The sequence below is a fragment of the Borostomias antarcticus genome (genome assembly GCF_949987555.1).
Source record: "Borostomias antarcticus genome assembly, chromosome: 19".
NCBI classification, from domain to species: domain Eukaryota; kingdom Metazoa; phylum Chordata; class Actinopteri; order Stomiiformes; family Stomiidae; genus Borostomias; species Borostomias antarcticus.
This window is the reverse complement of record NC_140252.1, coordinates 21,935,036-21,957,030: the sequence shown is the minus strand read 5'-3', so window position 1 is coordinate 21,957,030 and position 21,995 is coordinate 21,935,036. Positions and strand designations below refer to the sequence as shown.

General features: G+C 43.5%; 1 protein-coding gene across 1 annotated transcript in view; it reads left to right on the top strand.

Annotated features, from left to right (window-relative positions):
• Positions 1-1,415: 1,415 nt before the first annotated feature.
• The window catches only part of cntnap5b (contactin associated protein family member 5b), a gene marked incomplete at both ends in the record, with an annotated part of 33,763 nt that continues 13,183 nt past the window's right edge, over positions 1,416-21,995 (top strand). The window contains 23 exons of the mRNA XM_084454098.1: positions 1,416-1,446; positions 1,785-1,892; positions 1,979-2,172; positions 4,375-4,522; positions 5,305-5,508; positions 5,785-5,969; positions 6,530-6,673; positions 11,436-11,718; positions 12,022-12,165; positions 12,435-12,603; positions 13,471-13,577; positions 14,127-14,246; positions 14,413-14,613; positions 14,752-14,908; positions 15,041-15,168; positions 17,016-17,186; positions 17,376-17,594; positions 17,773-18,012; positions 18,818-19,024; positions 19,189-19,322; positions 19,431-19,518; positions 19,895-20,104; positions 21,046-21,222. Of these exons, the coding sequence (XP_084310224.1) occupies positions 1,416-1,446; positions 1,785-1,892; positions 1,979-2,172; positions 4,375-4,522; positions 5,305-5,508; positions 5,785-5,969; positions 6,530-6,673; positions 11,436-11,718; positions 12,022-12,165; positions 12,435-12,603; positions 13,471-13,577; positions 14,127-14,246; positions 14,413-14,613; positions 14,752-14,908; positions 15,041-15,168; positions 17,016-17,186; positions 17,376-17,594; positions 17,773-18,012; positions 18,818-19,024; positions 19,189-19,322; positions 19,431-19,518; positions 19,895-20,104; positions 21,046-21,222 (3,769 nt within the window). The remainder of the gene's footprint in view (positions 1,447-1,784; positions 1,893-1,978; positions 2,173-4,374; positions 4,523-5,304; positions 5,509-5,784; positions 5,970-6,529; positions 6,674-11,435; positions 11,719-12,021; positions 12,166-12,434; positions 12,604-13,470; positions 13,578-14,126; positions 14,247-14,412; positions 14,614-14,751; positions 14,909-15,040; positions 15,169-17,015; positions 17,187-17,375; positions 17,595-17,772; positions 18,013-18,817; positions 19,025-19,188; positions 19,323-19,430; positions 19,519-19,894; positions 20,105-21,045; positions 21,223-21,995) is intronic.

The following is a 21,995-nucleotide window of genomic DNA, read 5'->3' as shown; positions in this document are numbered from 1 at the left end:
TGAGAATCAGAGAGCGGTTCGGCTGCAGGAACAGCAGGGTGGCTGAGGACTGATCTGTGCTTTTGTACTGAGACGCGATACTGTAGCCTGCTGTCATTAACTCTTCACACTATTTTGAAATGCCAGCCTTTTTGGAGAAGATGAGAATTGAGTGGTGTTTATGGCTAAGTGCGCACCTTGTATTGTGCATTTCTAGTTCCACGCACGCAGCAAATAACTGTAAGTACGGCTCGTGTTCAATATTGTTTTGGTTAAATCTGTTATAGTTCGAAATCGACATTTGTGTTATTATGTTCAAACCAGGGGGCTGTAGGCTAGAAAACTAGGACAACTGTCATAACTGTGCTATTGCAAAGTAAAGACAGACTATACTTTGATCTTAACTAAATGCAAACAAAACATCACTTATGTGGTTGAATATATCAGTTGATTGCTGATATTTTAGGTGTGCGTCATTTAGGTTGAGAATTAACAAACCAAACAAGAAAATGTCTCCAGAGCCTTGATAAGATATTCTGGAACCGTTTATGGCTCTTAAAAGTAAATTGGTTTTCACTGGATAGTTAATTACACAGCTCATACTGTATTTTGGGAGTCAGGTTCTGATGTCTTCATCACAAGGGGTCAGTGTTTTACCTTTCTCATTAGCTTCATGTTGATTCACAAAAGAAAAACTTAAGAAGAGAACAAGTAGCCTACACACTAGTGCACACTACAAGCCTCAATCAATCATCCAATATCAGTAGCAATCACACAATAGATATATCAAAAGGACTAATCATCTAAGCCATGTCACTTAAAGCAGTGTGCACCATCTGGTATTGGAATCAAGTTATTATGTTGCCAGGGTGTGTAATGCAGCGTTGAGTCACAGCACCATAGGGACATGGCACAGGAAGCTGTATGTGGTTTCTTATGAGGATTCTTCCTCCCATCAGCATTTTGATTGCAAGCCCCCACGGAGAGAGATGCATATGCCTGTAAGGGGGAGCCTCGAAATGTCCTCTGCTCAAATCAAACTTTTTGTATAGAGCATTTCATATACAGAGGCAACACAATGCGCTTTACAGAGAGCAATGGGGGGTGGGGGGGGGGGGCATAGGTCCCACCCCTACATATTCCAGAGGGAAGCAAAAAAGCTCACGCTTGGTTTGGATTCGGATGTAAAGTAAGAAAGCCCTCTCAAGTATTGCCGTTAAATGTGACTGCAGTGCTTTTGTGTCTCAATAAAATCACAACCATCCATTTTATATTCTTTAGGATGAAATACCTTCAATGTCTCCGTGGGGGCTTGTAATCAACATGCTGATGGGAGGAAGGATCCTCATAATAAACCACATACAGCTTCCTGTGCCATGTCCCTATGGTGGGGGGGGGGGCATTGTGGGTGGACACAATCTTTGTTGATGAATCTTATGGCAGTGGGGAAGAAGCTGTTTTTGTGGAGTGAGGCCTACATCAAATCCGAATCAAAGTCTGTTTATTCCCATAGTAGTTTTTCAACATACTAGGAATTTGCTTTCGGACGTGGTGCGTAACATGGAGACAACATTGGACAGGGTGCAGGGAGGGGACAGGACAGTGCAAAGGGCCGAGTACAAAATGTTAGTGAAAAAAACAAGAAAGGGATAGGCTAAGAGCTCTACAAAAGTATGTGTCAGTGAGTGTGTGTATGTGTGTGCGGCGTAATGTGTGAGTGCAGTGTCCTACACATACATACAATCAGGTCATGTGCAACTGTGCAAATAGTTATTACTAAATACAATTATCCTTTCACCTTTCAGATTACTGTAATGGACCACTGCTGTCTGTTCTGCCTCAGTCATCGTTCAAAAGCTCCACGTCCTCCCCCAGCCAGTCTCCTCACGTGGCCAGGCTCAACAGCAGAGAGGGTGAGCACCATGACCCAAGACAAAACTTGACATAAGTTGAGGTAAAATCCCTCTTGAATAGTGATGCCTTGTTGTCATCCCTGCAGGAGAGGGAGGCTGGGTGCCTTGGCGGTCAGACAGACAACGCTGGCTGCAGGTGGATCTACTGGAGAGGGCGGAGGTCACCGCCATCGCCACCCAGGGACGCTCCAGTAGCTCTGACTGGGTGACCAGCTACATGCTGCTGTTCAGTGACCTGGGAAGGTCATGGAGGCAGTACCGATACGATGGCAACATAGGGGTGAGCTGCCCACCTTAGCGCCATCTAGTTACGTCATCTAGCTACACCATCTAGTTACACCATCTAGTTACACCATCTACTGTAGTTACACCATCTAGTTACACCATCTACTGTAGTTACACCATCTAGTTACAGCATCTAGTTACTCTATCTAGTTATGCCATCTAATTACGTCATCTAGCTACACCATCTAGTAACACTATCTAGTAACACTATCTAGTAACACCACCTAGTTACACCATCTAGCTACACCATCTAGTTACGACATCTAGTTACGCCACCTAGATATGCCACCAAGTTACGCCATCTAATTACGCCATCTAGTTATGTCATCTAGTAACACCACCTAGTTACACCATCTAGTAACACCATCTAGTTACACCATCTAGTTATGTCATCTAGTAACACCACCTAGTTACACCATCTAGTAACACCATCTAGTTACACCATCTAGTTATGTCATCTAGTAACACCACCTAGTTACTCCATCTAGTTACACCATCTAGTAACACCATCTAGTAACACCACCTAGTTACACCATCTAGTTACACCATCTAGTAACACCATCTAGTTACTCCATCTAGTAACACCATCTAGTAACACCATCTAGTAACACCATCTAGTTACACCATCTAGTAACACCATCTAGTTACACCCTCTAGTAACACCACCTAGTTACACCCTCTAGTTACACCCTCTAGTTACTCCATCTAGTAACACCATCTAGTTACACCATCTAGTAACACCATCTAGTTACACCCTCTAGTAACACCACCTAGTTACACCCTCTAGTTACACCCTCTAGTTACTCCATCTAGTAACACCATCTAGTTACACCATCTAGTAACACCATCTAGTTACACCCTCTAGTAACACCACCTAGTTACACCCTCTAGTTACACCCTCTAGTTACTCCATCTAGTTACTCCATCTAGTTACACCATCTAGTAACACCACCTAGTTACACTTGGACCTAGCCTGATATGAAAATAGAATACTATTAATGAAATTGCTTTATGTCGCAAATATGCAAATACATATGATAGTATGTACCACATGATGAGTATTGTCAAGTTGGCGAACAGGAAAACTCATAAGATTCCTCTTGGACTGGATTGGATGTGTCATTTCAAAGACATCTTAAGAAAAGCCATGCCATGGAGAGAAACAGTCTTTTGTCGTTTTATTTTAGATCTTAAACGGAAATCCTTCCTTGATCTTTTAGCATATTCTTAGATGTTTTTTTTTGTTTTTTTTAGTAATGTGCGTCTCAAAATAGCAAACTGAACAGACGCTGAGGCTGTCGGTGAAGACGATCAAGTGTAGAGTGAGTCTCCCATCAGCCCAACGAGCTGCAGGACAGGATGTTAGTAGCCAATAGTGGCCCAGGACCTCTGTCAGTGTACAGGATGTGAACACTCAGTAGAAGCAGCCCTGGGTGGGCAGACCAGACTGACATCTAGACAGAGCAAAGACCACAGTCTCCTGGCCTCGGGGGTCAAAGCCTGACCGCTTTCATGGTATGACTTATATTACTCCTTTTTTCCCCTCTTTTTATTGGGACAACTCTTGAATCGATCTGTGCGGCCACCAGAGACAGCAATTGCGGTATCTCTTCTACTAAAAAGAACAACAATGAAAGCCCACTACAGCTGAATCGATACCAGTCATTTCAGAGCCCCATCATCCTCTTGACTCTCGGTTTCCACGGGGACACATTGAAAAGCTTGGACAGGGAAAAAAGAAAAACACTTTACTTACTGAGCAGAGTACTCTATGCCCGGCTAACACTTCAACCTATAACAAAATATTCATTTAAGACAACTTATAAATATACCAACATAAACATCATGAAGCATGCCCTGCCGAGAGTATGTCCTCTGTAAGGTACTAATATATCCCTTTATTATTATAATTATTATTATTATTATTGTGAATAATACTATTATTGTTGTTGTTGTTGTTGTTATAAGCTGCTACTAGTACAGCATATATTCCTTTACAATTATAATAATAATACATTATTATTATTATTATTATCATTATTATTAATAATAGTAGTATTATTATTATTATTATTATTATTATTATTATTATAAGCCACTACTTATATCTCTTTCTATAACAGATCATGAGTACATGCTGACAGTACATTTCCTGTCAAAGGGTGTCCATCTTGTTTGTCCTCCTTTTTCGCTTCAGACCTTCTCTGGGAACAGCGATTCAGACGGCATGGTCCACCACAAACTCCCCGTGTCCATCAGGGCGCGGTTTCTACGCTTCCTCCCCTTGGAGTGGAGCCCAGGTGGCTGGATAGGCCTGAGAGTGGAGGTTTACGGCTGTGCATACAGTGAGTCCAATCATCTGACTAGCCACAGGTCTATTTGGTCTTTTCCCAAAGTAATTCTCGTTCCATGTTTACAATCATGGTACTTTAACCTGGAGGTCCCTGCAGCCCATGAAGAGCAGGGCTGGTCAGTGTTCCCAGGGAAGCTCCCTTGAGTTTGCATCTGTCTCCATATGGAACGTGGGTCACACTTCTGCCCTTTTCTGGGACGGTCTTCTGTGCGGTCTGGATAAAATATTGATTCGGTTGAAATGACAACAGTGTGGCGTCCCTGAGAAACGTGACTCCTCCTCTGGCGCCATGCTTTACCGCACTGATCAAACAACACAGCGCAGATTGGGTCTGCTGACCAGCGACCGCACATTATTGTCCTCTGGCTCGGAGACTTGCGTGTTAAACATCTTAAACATCTCCCCACTGCCGGGCTGTAGAACCACAACTGTGTCACTCCATTAGCCTGGCAGACAGATCTATACATGGATTGGTTGCAGAATATGATAAGACAATGTGACAGAATGTGTGTGTGTGTGTGTTTGTGTGTGTGTATATATGTGTGTGTGTGTGTGTGTGTGTGTGTGTGTGTGTGTGTGTGTGTGTGTGTGTGTGTGTGTGTGCGTGCATGCATGCCTACATGCATTAAGGATATGTGTGTGTGGTGTGTGTGTTGTATGTGGGGTGGTGTGTGTAGCACTGATCTTTAATAAGAGCCCTTCAGTATTCTCCAACAAGTTAAACAGACCCTAAGTTCCTAATTCTGATCTTCCTACTGTATGCTTGGCACACAGAGTCGGACGTAGTGGCCTTCAACGGCAAGAGTGCTCTGTTGTACCGCTTCAATCAGAAGTCCATGAGCACGGTGAAGGACAGGATCTCTCTGAAGTTCAAGAGCCAGGGGGCGGGCGGGGTGCTGGTCCACGGGGCCGGCCAGAGAGGAGACTACCTTACCCTGGAGCTGCACCGGGGGTCCCTGGCCCTGCATCTTAACCTGGGTACACACCTGGGCTCATATACTATTTGCATTTCAATTACTTGTATGTGCTTGACTGTTTGTGTCTGGCACAAGGGAACCAATGGGCTGCCCCCAATGTATTCCCAAACACAGGCATTCTGTTTTCTCAGCCTCTTCCTCCTGTCAACAACACGCCACCCTGTCTTATTCCCAGATGATGCAGAGTTCTCTGGTTGTGGTGCTAATGTGTCTGTGTTATTTCCAGATGAAGCAGAATTCTCTGGTTGTGGTGCTAATGTGTCTGTGTTATTTCCAGATGAAGCAGAGTTCTCTGGTTGGGGCGCTAACGTGTCTGTCAGCATGGGCAGCCTTCTGGACGACCAGAGCTGGCACTCAGTCCTCATGGAGCGCCTCAACACGCACGTCAACCTCACTGTGGACAGAACCACACGCCACTTCACCACTACAGGGGCAGCCAACTCACTAGAGGTGGACTACGAGGTATAGGATCATCTCATGAACATTCATATGTAGGAGAGTCTATACGAGGTGTAATAAGGGTTAGGAGAGTTGTAGGAGAGTCTATATGAGGTGTAATAAGGTATCTCCTGGGAATAGAGTGCACACACACAAACACACGCACACGCACACGCACACACACACATTAGATAAAGATTGTTCCATTGTATTCTTGTATGTTCTACAGTACCAGTAACAGAAACTGTTATTAAACATACAGAAAATGTTTAATGTATAGTATTAAACCATATCAGAAACATGTAAAAATCTCACATTATATCTAATCAGGTGTGTAAGGAAGGGACCACATTCTTTGTAGACGTACTGTATGATGTGTGAGATATGTAAGACAGTACATGTACAACATTCACAACAACATATTTTTCATACTGGCACACACACAGCTATTCACACACAGCTACATAAACAGTTACACACACACATATACACAGCTACACACACACACACATACACACACACAGCTACACACACACACCGCTACACACACAGCCTCATTTATTTGATCTCTATCTTTCACAAAGCTTAGCTTTGGCGGTATCCCTCTGCCCGGCAAACCAGGAACGTTCCTGAGGAGGAACTTCCAAGGCTGCGTGGAGAACCTGTACTACAACGGCATCAACATCATCAACCTGGCCAAGAGACGCAAACCACAGATCTACAGTGTGGTAGGTCTTCCATTGCAATAGCACTGGAAAATGCCATTTCAAAAAAACATTGTTTTTTTTAAATCTCACATATACTCAATACTAAGTTCAGTATTACAGCTGCTGCGCAGCACTGGACCAGGCGTTTTGAGGAGGAAGGGGAATTATTTAAAAATGTAAAATCATGAGTTTGAAATCCAAACAGTACAATGTCTGAGTAGGCATTAACATGTTTATTCTGCATCTCGGGGCTTGAACTCACAACCAGACACCAAGGCAAGGTCATGTTCTTGAGCCAGGTGAGAAGCTGGCAGTTTGACCTAAAAAAAAAAGTCTAAATGTCACAGCTGGATATTTACACCGTAGGCATCCTGCATGAACATATTAGTAGGCCTACATACATGGGAATGAGTTGTGGGACTCTGGACTGAGCACAGATTCACTGATTGATTTGATTGGATTGAACACAGGTGGGACTGATTGAGATGTAAGCAGACAAGACTGGTCAGATAAAGATATGCAAACAAGATGAAGAAACAGTAGCAGCTTCAAATTAAAAAATCATGTTAAAAAATCATGTTACACAGCACAATGGCTGAGTATGCATGAGCATTTTTATTCTGCATCCCCCTGGGCTTGAACTCTTGTTGAGTTTCCTGCCATGTGAGAAGCCAAAGATGGTTTCACAATGACTTAAACATCACAATCACAAGGATTGCATGTTAATATCACATTCATAAAATGTTTGTTAAAATAAAGGCACCATGAGAGGCAAACACCAAAATCAAAGGCTAAATAATAAAACCAAGGTACACACTCAACACTCAACAAGTAGAGAACAAAGGACAAAGCATACTAGCTTACAGACTTACAAGTTAGCACAGTACAACAGTAGTTTGAGGGGACACAATTAGGACAGACTTCAAAATACTGTCAAAAATTCAGTTTTTGAGATAAAATCCTGAAATATTTCACATTACATCTACCAAGTAATTACCATGAACATTGGAGATTTATAGATATTTGCAGTAGCTGCATACAGTACTGTTTACAGTAAAATATTTTAATGTGCTGTGGGCTCAGTTTTTGATATTTCAAAAATCTGTGAAGTTTGTGGAGGACAGTCTGAAAATGCAGTATAGCAATTGGGGTGTCAATTGACCAAAAGGTGGGAGGGGTAGGGTTTGATAGGTTTTACAGTTTTTGAGAAAAACAGAGTGATGACCTTCATAATTCCTGCCAGCTCAAAGCATATGGAAGGTTCTGCTCACTTGGGCCTTGTTTTGGGTGGTGGTTATAAAGTGATAGCATGTACGGCTGATTTGTTATTCTTTTTTTAAGTTTTAAACTTTAGACGGTTGCTGTAGCATCACCATCAGGACTATTGGCCCACAATGCCAGTTGAGGACTTCTGGCATAGGACTGGACCATAGGACTGGACCGAGGAGCAAAGTTTGGATGTTTTTCATATATGGGAAGTCAGACTTCCTAGGAGGAGGAAGAAGAAGAAGAAGAAGAAGAAGAAGAAGATCATATTACAGAGGCATGTGAAAACCACAATAAGCCTACGCTCTATGGAAGCACAACTAGCGATTCATAAAAACAGATTGTTGAAAACAACCGTTTCGTGGCAGAAAATAGATGTTTTAGAAGCTGCATTCTCAGTGTCCCGTCCGCCGCCATTACATGGATATACTGGCTCGCGCTGGATTTTAAATTTATTCTACAGCCTCCGAATTACACCAAAGTTATCTCGGTGAGTCAAACGTCTTATAATATGCCGTAAATAAGGTCCAGGTTGTCAAAAACGAACATTCTCCTTTAAGTGGATTTGCTGAGTGTAGGGTTATTGTTGTAGCCTGTGTTTTGAACTGGCTGCTATGTTACAAGGTAGACATGAATAGTTCTTGATGAGGAAGCTATTTACAGTAATGACCTATTCTCTGAGCCAATCACAGTGTACTCTGGGTTTCCATGATAGCCACTGTTCCAGCCAGAACAGCATGATTTGAATGTCCCGGTGTTCTTTTTCAGAGCCCATTTTAACCCCATTAGTACTGACACCTGTGGCGTAGAACACACTTAGACAAACGGGCGACTAGGCATGAATAATGTTTAAAATATGTATTGTTCTTTTCTCTGAAATAGAAGAATCAAAGCACATCAGTAAACTGCTACTCTCCACTCGTGGTGGTCCTATACTAAATGACACCCTCCCCTGACCCCAGGACCCCTGGGCTGGCCTACTAATGCCTGTTGAATTATTGCTCCATCTGAAATACATCTGCCTTACAAAGTATACTGTATGGGAGTGACCATCCTATTACCACACATACTGTATATAAGTGCAAAATGTAAAATAAGAAAATGTTAAATAAGAACACAATTAGAAATAAAGATCAAAAATAATATAAGAATCTAATCTAATTCTGTCCCTAACATATTAACATGAGTCCCACATGTGTAATAATGTCTGGCAACCACATGCATAGTATGATTGTGATGTTTTAAGCTGATTAACAGAGCTATAAACATACCACATCTGCATGGTCTATTGATGACAAACATGTTAGAAAATACTTGGTGTACTAGCAGAGGCCTGCAGCAGTTAAACTGGGCCCAGATTCTCAGTGACTGCTGTATATTTTCAACCTCATCACTCTGATCAGTTGCCTACCCGTTACTTGACTGTCGACAAGCTCAACATGCCCAGTGAAGTATGCGAACCGAATCTAAACATTTCACTTCAACATATTTATTTTTGTTGTTGTATTTTTAATTCATATGCATAATGTGGTTTGGCTTGTTTCATCCTGTATTGTTGCAGGCAAGAGAGTGTGTGTTAGTATGTATAGCAGGAGAGAGTGTGTTAGTATGTATAGCAGGAGAGAGTGTGTTAGTATGTATAGCAGGTGAGAGTGTGTTAGTATGTATAGCAGGAGAGAGTGTGTTAGTATGTATAGCAGGAGAGAGTGTGTTAGTATGTATAGCAGGTGAGAGTGTGTTAGTATGTATAGCAGGAGAGAGTGTGTTAGTATGTATAGCAGGTGAGAGTGTGTTAGTATGTATAGCAGGCAGGAGAGAGTGTGTTAGTATGTATAGCAGGAGAGAGTGTGTTAGTATGTATAGCAGGTGAGAGTGTGTTAGTATGTATAGCAGGAGAGAGTGTGTTAGTATGTATAGCAGGAGAGCGTGTGTTAGTATGTATAGCAGGAGAGAGTGTGTTAGTATGTATAGCAGGAGAGAGTGTGTTAGTATGTATAGCAGGAGAGAGTGTGTTAGTATGTATAACAGGAGAGAGTGTGTTAGTATGTATAGCAGGCAGGAGAGAGTGTGTTAGTATGTATAGCAGTCAGGAGAGAGAGTGTGTTAGTATGTATAGCAGTCAGGAGAGAGAGTGTGTTAGTATGTATAGCAGGCAGGAGAGAGAGTGTGTTAGTATGTATAGCAGGAGAGAGTGTGTTAGTATGTATAGCAGGAGAGAGTGTGTTAGTATGTATAACAGGCAGGCGAGAGTGTGTTAGTATGTATAGCAGGCAGGAGAGAGTGTGTTAGTATGTATAGCAGGCAGGAGAGAGTGTGTTAGTATGTATAGCAGGCAGGAGAGAGTGTGTTAGTATGTATAGCAGGCAGGAGAGAGTGTGTTAGTATGTATAGCAGTCAGGAGAGAGAGTGTGTTAGTATGTATAGCAGGAGAGAGTGTGTTAGTATGTATAGCAGGCAGGAGAGAGTGTGTTAGTATGTATAGCAGGCAGGAGAGAGTGTGTTAGTATGTATAGCAGGAGATAGTGTGTTAGTATGTATAACAGGCAGGTGAGAGTGTGTTAGTATGTATAGCAGGCAGGAGAGAGTGTGTTAGTATGTATAGCAGGAGAGAGTGTGTTAGTATGTATAGCAGGCAGGAGAGAGAGTGTGTTAGTATATATAGCAGGCAGGAGAGAGTGTGTTAGTATGTATAGCAGGAGAGAGTGTGTTAGTATGTATAGCAGGCAGGAGAGATTGTGTTAGTATATATAGCAGGCAGGAGAGAGAGTGTGTTAGTATATATAGCAGGCAGGAGAGAGTGTGTTAGTATATATAGCAGGCAGGAGAGAGTGTGTTAGTATGTATAGCAGGCAGGAGAGATTGTGTTAGTATATATAGCAGGCAGGAGATAGTGTGTTAGTATATATAGCAGGCAGGAGAGAGAGTGTGTTAGTATATATAGCAGGCAGGAGAGAGTGTGTTAGTATGTATAGCAGGCAGGAGAGAGAGTGTGTTAGTATATATAGCAGGCAGGAGAGAGTGTGTTAGTATGTATAGCAGGAGAGAGTGTGTTAGTATGTATAGCAGGCAGGAGAGATTGTGTTAGTATATATAGCAGGCAGGAGAGAGTGTGTTAGTATATATAGCAGGCAGGAGAGAGTGTGTTAGTATGTATAGCAGGCAGGAGAGAGTGTGTTAGTATAGCAGGCAGGAGATAGTGTGTATGGGGCTGTGAGGCGCAGCGTAGGGAGCCAGAGTCTGTTGTGGAGGTGCCAGGATCAATGATCTGCTCCACTGAGCTCAGCCTGGCTATTGGACATGTCTGTATTCAGTCCCTCAGCTGCCTTCACAGCTAGGACTTTATTGCAGAATAAGTAATGACGTTTCGAAAGCCTTTCCCCTCAGATACTCTGCCCCCATGCGCGCGTTCCTTCAGAGGAGCACTCATCCCTGGTTTTCAGCACATGCCAATGCAGAAGAGCACCGCTGGAGTGAGCAGAGAGAAATATTATTGACCTCATGTTTCTTTCATTCCCAGGGCAACATAACCTTCTCCTGCTCAGAGCCTCAGCTGCTGGTTACTTCCTTTGTGAGCTCCAGCAACAGCTTTATCTCTCTGCCTGTGGAACCCAGGATGGAGGAACTGTCTCTGCCTGTGGAACCCAGTATGCAGGAACTTTCGGTTCAATTCCAGTTCCGCACCTGGAACCGAGAGGGACTCTTGTTCTCGACAGTTTTGGCTCAAACCCCAGAGTTCCTGTTCCTGCACATCAGAAACGGCCAGCTTCACCTTACTGCACAGAAGTCTGATATCGTCATAGGTGAACAGTGCAGCAGAACCACTTTTACTGAATGGTGTCCTGGGTTCCTGGGTTATTAGTTACAGGGCACTGCATGTTAAATGTAGTAAGAAAATAGCTCAGTTTTATTCTTATTTTAGTCTGTTAAGCTCCCTGCAATGGGACCATTTGTTTTTGGACGCCTGTATGTTGAAATGATAACCCTAACCCTGAGATTATTTAATTGCGTTCAGATTTCACCTCTCATACATACATAGGTAACTCTGGTCAGTGGTGTGAAAGGTCGCTCATAAGCACTGGTCACCCGTGTGTGTTTTCCAGCAGGCCACGGTGTCAGTGACGGGCTGTGGCACACAGTCAGCCTCAGCCTCCAGGGTCTGAAGGTCTCCCTGGCTCTAGACAGTGGGCCAGTCTCCACCATGAAGGTGGAAAACCATGTGGACGTAGGCAAGAGAATATTTTTCGGAGGTAAGGTGACCGTTCTGGAACCATCGATTCTTAATCACCTGTAAAGGAGTTCTATAGTTGCTTTTAAAATCACAACAGGAAGGCTTGGGGGAAAATCATTTGTCACAAAATTGCTTGTGTACTGTAGCTTCTGGCATACTAAGTAACCTGTGACGTTGTGCTTGACCACGACTTTGTAATTTCTATGTGAATGCTTCACCATTTAGGATTTTCTCATGAAAAGCCAAATGGGCTGGTGAGCATATGGTAATTGATCTGCTTGTCAACAGGCTGTCCATCACTAGCCAATCACGGGTGCCGGAATCCCACTTCTGCCTTCCAGGGATGCCTGCGCCAGATCGCTATAAACAGCCAGCCTGTCAACCTGTCCTATGTGCAGCAAGGGATCTGGGGTAATTTCAGCCACGTCCAATTTGACGTCTGTGGAATACGAGACAGGTAGGACTGCTGTTAGACAGATGAGGTCACTTCCTGCTCTGCTGTTTTGAGGCACTGACCCACATCTCTCAAGAGAAGGAGAATGTTTTTTTTTTTTTATCCCTCTTTGTCTTTTACAGTGATTAAGGTTAGGGTTTGGTTTGTAAATGTGTCTTTGATGTTCAAACAGAGTGTGAGCTACAGTAAATTACAGTAAATTACCAAATTCTCAAAAGTCCATTGTGGTCTTGATGCCCTTGCAGATCTCCTGTGCTGGTCAGGGTTAGGCTCTCCCCTATCTCTGTTCTGCCAATACTGATCTGCCTCTGTGCCAGCTTGAGGTATTAGGCAGAGTGAGAAATGTGTTGTGGGGTGCCAGTGTATGCAGGTGTGACCTTAACCCTAACGCTGACGCTTATTCAGTGGAGTTTTGCTTTGGCAGTATAGGCAAGGAGATCTCCAATAAAGGCTGTGATGGCCGTGTTCTAATGTGAGGTACAAGATATGTTCCAGTTTTCCACTATTGCCTTCAGTTGCCTCTAATATTGTAGTGAGTGAGGCTGTGTGCTGGGGATGGAGGTGAGACAGGAGTAGTAGTACTAGTAGCACAGTAGAGGGTAGAGTGAGACCAGAGATGATTCAACTAATTGTGTGCACAGTAGAGACATTCTGTGTGCGACTCTACACATTCTCACATACACAAGGTTTATTACAATATTTTGTGTGTGTGCGTGTGTGTGCGTGTGTGTGTGCGTGTGTGTGTGTGTGTGTGTGCGCGTGCGCTCGCGTGGTAGAAGAATACCAGATAGAGGTATATAGTACACCTGCCTTTTTTTAAATTTAGTGTCAGGTGTGTGTGTGTGTGTGTGTGTGTGTTGCTCTCCATAGATGTCTACCCAATTATTGTGAGCATGGCGGACGTTGCTCCCAGTCCTGGGACACTTTCTACTGCAACTGCTCTGGGACTGGATACACTGGAGCAACCTGCCACAACTGTAAGACATTTCACATAAATTTTATATTTTTACCTAAATGTGATCATTTCACCTGTTACCATTTGACCAGTTATCATTTCACCTAAATGCTATCATTTCACCTGTTATTATTTCACCTGTTATCATTTTGCCTAAATGTTATCATTTCACCTGTTTTTATTTCACCTACATGTTATAATTTCACCTGTTAACATTTCACCTAAATGTGAATTTCACTTTATCATTTCACCCAACTGTTGACATTTCACCTGTTATTTCACCTAACTTATCATTTCACCTTAATGTTATAATTTCTCCTAATTTGTCATTTAACCTAAATGTTATAATTTCACCCGTTATTATTCCACCTGTTATCATTTCACCTAAATGTTATCATTTCACCTAACTGTTATCATTTCACCTGTTATCATCTGGCCTATTCTGTTGTTTCTCTCTGCTTCACATGATGTAGCACAGGTCAAGACAATTTAATGAAGATATTAATTTGCACAAAACCAACTTGAAAGTTATTTGGCAGGGTAGTAACAATGTTTATTTTGTGCCGAATAGCTATTTATGAGGCCTCGTGTGAGGCTCACAGACAGATGGGCAGCATATCTGGCTACTTCTCTATTGATCCAGATGGCAGTGGTCCTCTCAGTTCTACACGGGTGTTCTGCAACATGACTGGTGAGCTGTGGGCTCAAAACACACAAAAACAGCACTTTACACAAGTTACGATGCTAAATCAATTCCCAAATCTTCCAAGTTCAATTATCTGGATCAATACATGTGCATTTGACATTAAGCCACTTGTCCTTCCTGCTCTCCGGTTATATCCCTGCTATGTGCACAGAGGACAAGGCATGGACAGTGGTAGTCCACAACATCACAGGCCCAGTGAGTGTGCAGGGATCGTCCATGCAGAAGCCACATGTCAGAAGGTTCCACTACACCGCCTCCCCTGAACAGCTGCTCCCCCTGGTGGGCAGGTCTGAGTACTGTCAACAGGAAGTCGTCTACGGCTGCAGGAAGTCCCGCCTTTTCAATACTTTAGGTGAGTCTCAGTCACACAAATACTTCAGTCATCGGCTACTACACATGTACTGTACTACGGGGCATCTGTTCTAATGGCAAGAGCGAACTGTAAGTTTAGAGACAGGAGTGATTGACCAATTATTTGCATGGGTTTCAGATGGGACGCCGATGTCTTGGTGGGTGGACCGGGCTGGAGAGAGGAGGACGTACTGGGCGGGTCTCCAGCCCGGGGTCCAACAGTGCTCCTGTAGCCTGGAAGAGAACTGCATAGACAACAACTTCTTCTGTAACTGTGATGCAGACAGAAACTCATTGTAAGATGTGGACGTTGGTCATTTTCAATGGTCTATACTTAATGTTGCATCTGATTAGTCTGCCTTTCCATCTTCAAGTGTCTTCCATGTTAGAGTACAGAACAGAACATCTGATTTCATCTGTTTCAACAGTGTGAGTGACGCAGGATTCCTCTCCTTCAAAGATCACCTGCCCGTGACAGAGATGGTTCTCGGAGACACGGACAGAAATGGCTCACTGGCTACATACAAGGTTGGACCACTTCAATGTTATGGTGACAGTAAGTAAGGTGACACTATTATAATAAACTAGTGCATTGTGTCCATGCAGCTCTCTCTACAAAGCAAAAAGCAGACAGACATACATAACCTACAAATACAGAGATTCCTGCCATTATAGTATGATGACCTTGACAAAAGCATTCGGGTCAACCAGACTTAATATAGAAATGATTGCCGACCACTGAACACAGCATAACTTCATGTTGACGCTTGTCTACAACGTCAGGCCGAAGGTTATGACAACTAGTCAAAAACGAATGGGTTTCATGGGATCTGAACTGCTGCCGTTGACAGACTATGTGGGCTGATCGTTCTCAGCTGGGTTGGTAGACTGATAAATCAGAGCAGAGCCAGCGGCAGTAGATCAGAGCTTGATGCACATTGGGGGTAATCTGCCCGACGAAGCCACTGTCCGGCTCTGATGACAGTTTATCCATTGAACCAAATGGTCACAGACGACACATTAGTACTTGGCCTTGGCATCTATCTAGCTAGCTTACCTTGCATCTGCCCTGCTTTATGTAAATCAGTTCACCTACGGTTAGCTAAATAAGGCACTTGTCCACTATGTACTCATGTCTAGCTATAGTGCCTAGCTAGCTAGTAAGTAGTAGCAGTAGGCTAGCTAGCTAGCATGCTAACCTTGGCTATAGCTAACTTGGCTAACTGTTTCTCTGTCATTAGCAAATGTTGTCAAGACCCTACGTTACTGTGAATCCAGTTTCACACTCTCCACAGACTGGAGACTTTGTTCCCCACCATCCCATTTATTTATCCACAATGTCCACCATTACTTGCTGATAGAATTTCCATGTATGTTATTGGTGATTTGTGACATAGTGGCCGGCACAGTTCTCCAGGCTCTGGGTGGGTTAGGGTTAGCGCCCTCTGGTGACTAGGTGGTGAATCACACCTGCCGGTCCAGTCGGTCACCCATCCCACCACTGGTGGTCATCGCTGGTCCATTTCTCTAATTGCATACATTAAAGGACAATGCTCGTTTTTGACAACCTGGACCTTATTTACGACATATTATAAGACGTTTGACTCACCGAGATCACTTTGGTGTAGTTCGGAGGCATGTAGAAGAAATGTAAAATCCAGCGCGAGCCAGTATATCCATGTAATGGCGGTGGTGGGGGCACCGAGAATGCAGTTTCTAAAAATCTATTTTCTGCCGCGAAACGGTTGTTTTCATCAATCTGTCTGGATGAATCGCTAGTTGTGCTTACATAGAGCGTAGGCCTCTTGAGGTTTTTCACATGCCTCTGTAATATGATCTTTAGAAACATCTTTAGACACGAAATAGCTTCCTCACTTGCTCCAGCATGCATGCGCACAGCGTGCTGGAGCAACGATTGCGTGCTGGAGCAACGATTGCGCGCTGTGCGCATGCGTGCTGGAGCAAGTGGGGAAGCTATTTCGTTTCGAAAGACGTTTCTAAAGATCATATTACAGAGGCATGTGAACAACCACAACAGGCCTACGCTCTATGTAAGCACAACTAGCGATTCATAAAGACAGATTGATGAAAACAACCGTTTCGCGGCAGAAAATAGATTTTTAGAAACTGCATTCTCGGTGCCCCCACCACCGCCATTACATGGATATACTGGCTCGCGCTGGATTTTACATTTCTTCTACATGCCTCCGAACTACACCAAAGTGATCTCGGTGAGTCAAACGTCTTATAATATGTCGTAAATAAGGTCCAGGTTGTCAAAAACGAGCATTGTCCTTTAAGAATTCTGCGGAGATGACTAACACAGACACACGTTCAGAAACTATCATTCAATCTACAGCAGAAGCATACTGTAACACTGCAATGTAAGGTCTACATCTCCAGGGTTTCTGTGGAACGCAGCCTGGATCTACGAGGGCTCTTCCTGCCTCCACTTCCCCACCTTCCAGGCAGAGCTCAGTGTGGACATCTCCTTCTACTTCAGGACCAGCAGCCACTCCGGGGTCTTCCTGGAAAACCTGGGCAGTAATGACTTCATCAGGCTGGCCATGACCTGTGAGTCCCACCACATGGGAGTGTGGAGCCATCAGTCACAGGAGGGACCTAGTTCTATTTTGTTATATTTTCATCAATGTACTGGACTCTTTTTTCAGTCGTCTTCTGATGATACAGTAGTTGGACATTGCATTTCCACAAGAAGGTGACTACATTTCATATTTCATTCGATTGACATGTTTTCTTCAGCTCCCTCAGCTGTGACATTTCAGTTTGACGTCGGCAACGGTCCAGTGGTCTTAGTGGTGGAGTCCCCCGTCCCCCTGAATGACAAGCAGTGGCACTACGTCCAAGCAGAGCGCAACCTGAGGGAGGCAACTCTTCGGGTGGACCAGCTGCCCCTGCAGGCCTTGGCGGCCCCAGTTGAGGGCCACTATCATCTGCAGCTCACCTCACAGCTCTTCATAGGTGGGTCTGGCTGGAGGTCACAGGGAGGTCACAGTTCTCGAAGCAGAGATGCTCAATTCTCTCAATGATTCACCACAGATAGGGAGATTAGATGAGAGGAACTGTTCATGTCAATAGAGATGTGTTTTTTTTCTCTCTCAAGATGTTTTATTTACACTCCCGTACTTCTCCATGACAGGAGGAACAGCCTCCAGACAGAACAGCTTCCTGGGTTGTGTCCGTGCGTTGACCATGAACGGGGTACCCTTGGACCTGGAGGAGCGAGCCAGGACGAGCCCAGGAGTCCGGCCGGGCTGCCTGGGCAACTGTGGTGGTCAGGCCCAGCGCTGCTACAACGGGGGCCGGTGCCGGGAGAAGAACCGGGGCTATGTGTGCGACTGCACTCACTCTGCCTATGGAGGACCGCACTGCCAGAAAGGCAAGTCAGAACATTTTGACAGCCAAGGCATTTAAGAGGTAGAAGAAAGAGAAAAAAAAGATCAAACTTGGATGATATTAAGCATATGAGGATGAAATGTAATATGTTTGTGATCCAGATATAAAAATGTCAATTTAATTTCCATGAAACATCTATTAGCGTGTTTTTATGGCACAAGGCTGTTGATCCGAATAGTGGTCAGTTCAATTAAAGCTCTATTGATACTGGCACACAGTAAAAGACCTCAGCAGACCTAGTAATGCCGCTTTTGATACAATTCTTATATGATTTTTCCTCAGATAATTTGATTCTTCAATGTGCACACAAGCCCAAATAGCATAGTGGTCACCAAAAGCTGTAGTCTTACTTACTTATTTACTAACTTAACCTCATATGATCACGTTTTCCAATGTTGCTGACCCTGCTTTATTTGCCTCTAGCCATGACCAGTAGCCTGAACTTTATATATACCATTTAAGATTGTTTTCTCCCATAAATGTTCTGTCTTCATCGGTTTCTTTCCAATAGCATCAAATGAAAAAGGCTCCCGCACATCGCCTTGGCTTGCACATGAAAAAAACTGCAACATTTCAGCATCATTGGCCAAATTGGAGAGAACACAATATAGAGGGTCACATAATATAATAGTGTCAACCACTACGATTTTCCCATTTTACCTGTGATGCCTGAAGCAATTCCAAGTACCTGGGGCCATTTTTATTACAGGTCTTGCATTTCTCTCCTACACACCAGACAACTCAGTTGTGCAGAAACTTTTCAATCTATTTTTTCTTTTGTAATCCAGAAGTGTCTGTGTCCTTTGAGAATGGCTCCTCAGTCACCTACAGCTTCCAGGAGCCCTTCTCTGTGATGGACAGCAGAGACGGCCAATCATCTGCCAAGATTCGCAACAGCATAGCGTTCCATTTCCGCACGCTTCATGCCCCCGCCATGTTACTCTGTGTGAGCAGCCACCATCAGCAGCATATGGCCATCATCCTGGCTACAAACGGTAGATATATTCACCTCTCTGCATCTCTCTTTTCTATTCTCACACCACTCTTCCTTCCTGTCATTTAAAATGTTTGAATTAAGTGTGGTATACTAACTATCACTGCCTTATCATGAAATTGTAAGCAAGGTTTTCAGTAAACATTCCATCTTTTTTCTATACAGGGAGTTTGCAGATCCAGTACCAGCTGAACAGAGAGAACAGATCTGACGTGTTCAGCCCAAGCCCCTACAACCTGGCTGACGGGCTGCTCCACCGAGTCCAGATGCACAGAGAGGGGACAGACTTGTATGTTCAGGTCAGTGGACTCACTGTCAGGACCTGGGGGGCATACTAGTACTGCATCTACCATTGGTATGTACTGTACAGTGCATGCTATTAAATATCGCTTTCTATTTCAAAACAGGTCAACCAAGGCGTCACCCAGAAATACAGCCTTTCATCTGACACAGAAATGACCAGACTTACATATCTGACGTTAGGAAAAGTCACAGGTACCTGCAGGGCTCTGAGGCGTTTAGCAGGAATGGTAGATATCGCTGTCAAACTTACTTATGTGAATCTTTGATGTTTTGAATGCAACATTTATATATTCCCTATTGAGTGACAAGAATCCTCAAGAAGACCGAGCATATTGAATATGAGAAGTCACAGCATCATTATTAAATCAAAATTATTATTATTATTTAACTCCAATAAGCTCGTCTTTTTTTTTGCCAGGCAGCATTGGAGCTGTGACCAATCATTTACAGTAACAACATAAAAAATTGTTGTTTCAAATACTTAATTAATGTTAATTCACAGAAATAGTCCCCATACATTTTGCTCCATATCTAAATCTATGTTGCGCTGTCAAATGCCTGTGATTAGCATCAGCAGGACATGGTGGCATTGACGAAGAGGTGCGGAGAGCAGGATCCAGAGGTTTCATTGGCTGCCTGGCATCTGTCCAGTTCAATCATTTGGCGCCACTGAAGGCAGCCATCTTAAACCGTGTTGACTCATGGTTCAGTGTTCATGGCAATCTAGTCGAGTCCAGCTGTGGAGCTCAGGCTGACGTTACATCGCACTCAATATCGGGTGAGTGTTGGAGTTGATATTGATCGAGTCAATTAAGCTTGACTTTGTGTCCTTGTCTAGCTTTATGATATGGGTCTGCTATTATTAAATGATCATGGATTGTATTAAGGGTTGTATTATTAATATATATTAGTTATATTAATAATATATTCTCCATTGACTACTTTACTTCCATCACGCTGTAGATCATCCAGAGGACATCGGCCACGGCGGCAAAGAGCAACAATGGAATTCAATGCAGAGAAGCTCAGCAGTAGTTGGAGGTACACATTCCTGTTATTAGTACTAGTATTACTAGTATTATACTGAAACATACACATTACAGTTATATTACACTGAAACGTATGCTTTTCAGTCATGGTCTTCCCCCTCAAACAGAGGACAAAACTGAAATCCTCTTAACTACATCAGCTTTTGCTGACCGAGTGTGAGGTGGGTGGGGTTTGCATTTTTGGGGAAACCTAATTGGTTCCATTGTGACAGACAAGAACAGTCAAGCACAGATGACACTGATCTGTATCCATTGTGATTCAATGGGAGGAGGTAATTTCTACAAAAAAAGGTTAGGGTATTATGTCAGGATAAGAGCACGGTAGGACTTGTAGGGTTGGCAGGTAGCATAATGTGAGATATGTGAGATCTGCTACCTTAGAAATCTGCAGAGATTCAGAAATGCAGCAGTTCCTCCCGTTCTCTACCTTCAAGCCCTTAACTCAGGCATGTTCTCTACCTTCAAGCCCTTAACTCAGGCATGTTCTCTACCTTCAAGCCCTTAACTCAGGCATGTTCTCTACCTTCAAGCCCTTAACTCAGGCATGTTCTCTACCTTCAAGCCCTTAACTCAGGCATGTTCTCTACCTTCAAGCCCTAAACTCAGGCATGTTCCCTACCTTCAAGCCCTTAACCCAGGTGTGTTCTCTGTTGTTCTCTGCCATCACCAGGAATCATCGCCACGGCAGTGGGCGTCACCCTGTGTGCAGTAGCCGTGGCAGCTTGTGTCACACACCAGCACTGCCGCCACAAGCGGGAGGTGACTTCCGTCTCCGTCACACAGAAGGACCCCTGTGCCGGCCTGGACGACCCCACAGGCTGCTCTACCCACCTGGACCTCCACAGCTGTGGGATGGACAAGAGGAAGGAGTATTTAATCTGACTCCCCTGCGGATATCTTTCTGAACCACCTGAGCGTCTCGATCCCAACCCAGTGTACACACCTCTCCCTCCCCTCAATAGCAGTTCTTTGTATCAGAGTCTAATCACTTTTTTTAGATGCTATTGCTGTCTAAACGTGTGTCTAAACCAAGACACATGCCATACACAGCAATTCATTGAATGTTCACTTGGTTATCGTGTAACAAAACACCTACAGCACATTACCCAATGCAGTGCTGTACAGTAAAAACAATTAAAGTAATAATGATGTTGCCCTCGTAATACTGAACAGAGTAGAAATATAATTAATTTTATGATTTATTTTTTATTTCTTCTTATGTCTGGTGTGTAATTAGGAGCAACAAATATATATATATTTGTTCTGTGGAGCTTCTACGTCCGGATTGGTTGAGTGCCAAAGACTTGAGCATCTCTAAATTAAATTCATTCATTCATTCTAAATTAACTTTATTTCTCTTTCAAAGCTTCTCTCTTCTGTTTGGTAGATTGTTTATTGTGTCCTCACTGTTCAGCCGTGTCCTCAATGTTCTTTTTGAATGTGATTCTACCTTAAATTTACATGAATTACTATGTAACAGCATAGTAGTACTTTTAGTAACATGTTATTTACATAGGAATGGATATGTATATTTCCATGGAATTACACATTAGCAGCATATGGGGGAGTGGGTTAGCCTGGCTTCGCCAGACTCAGTTCGCAAAAATGCAAAGGGTCTGG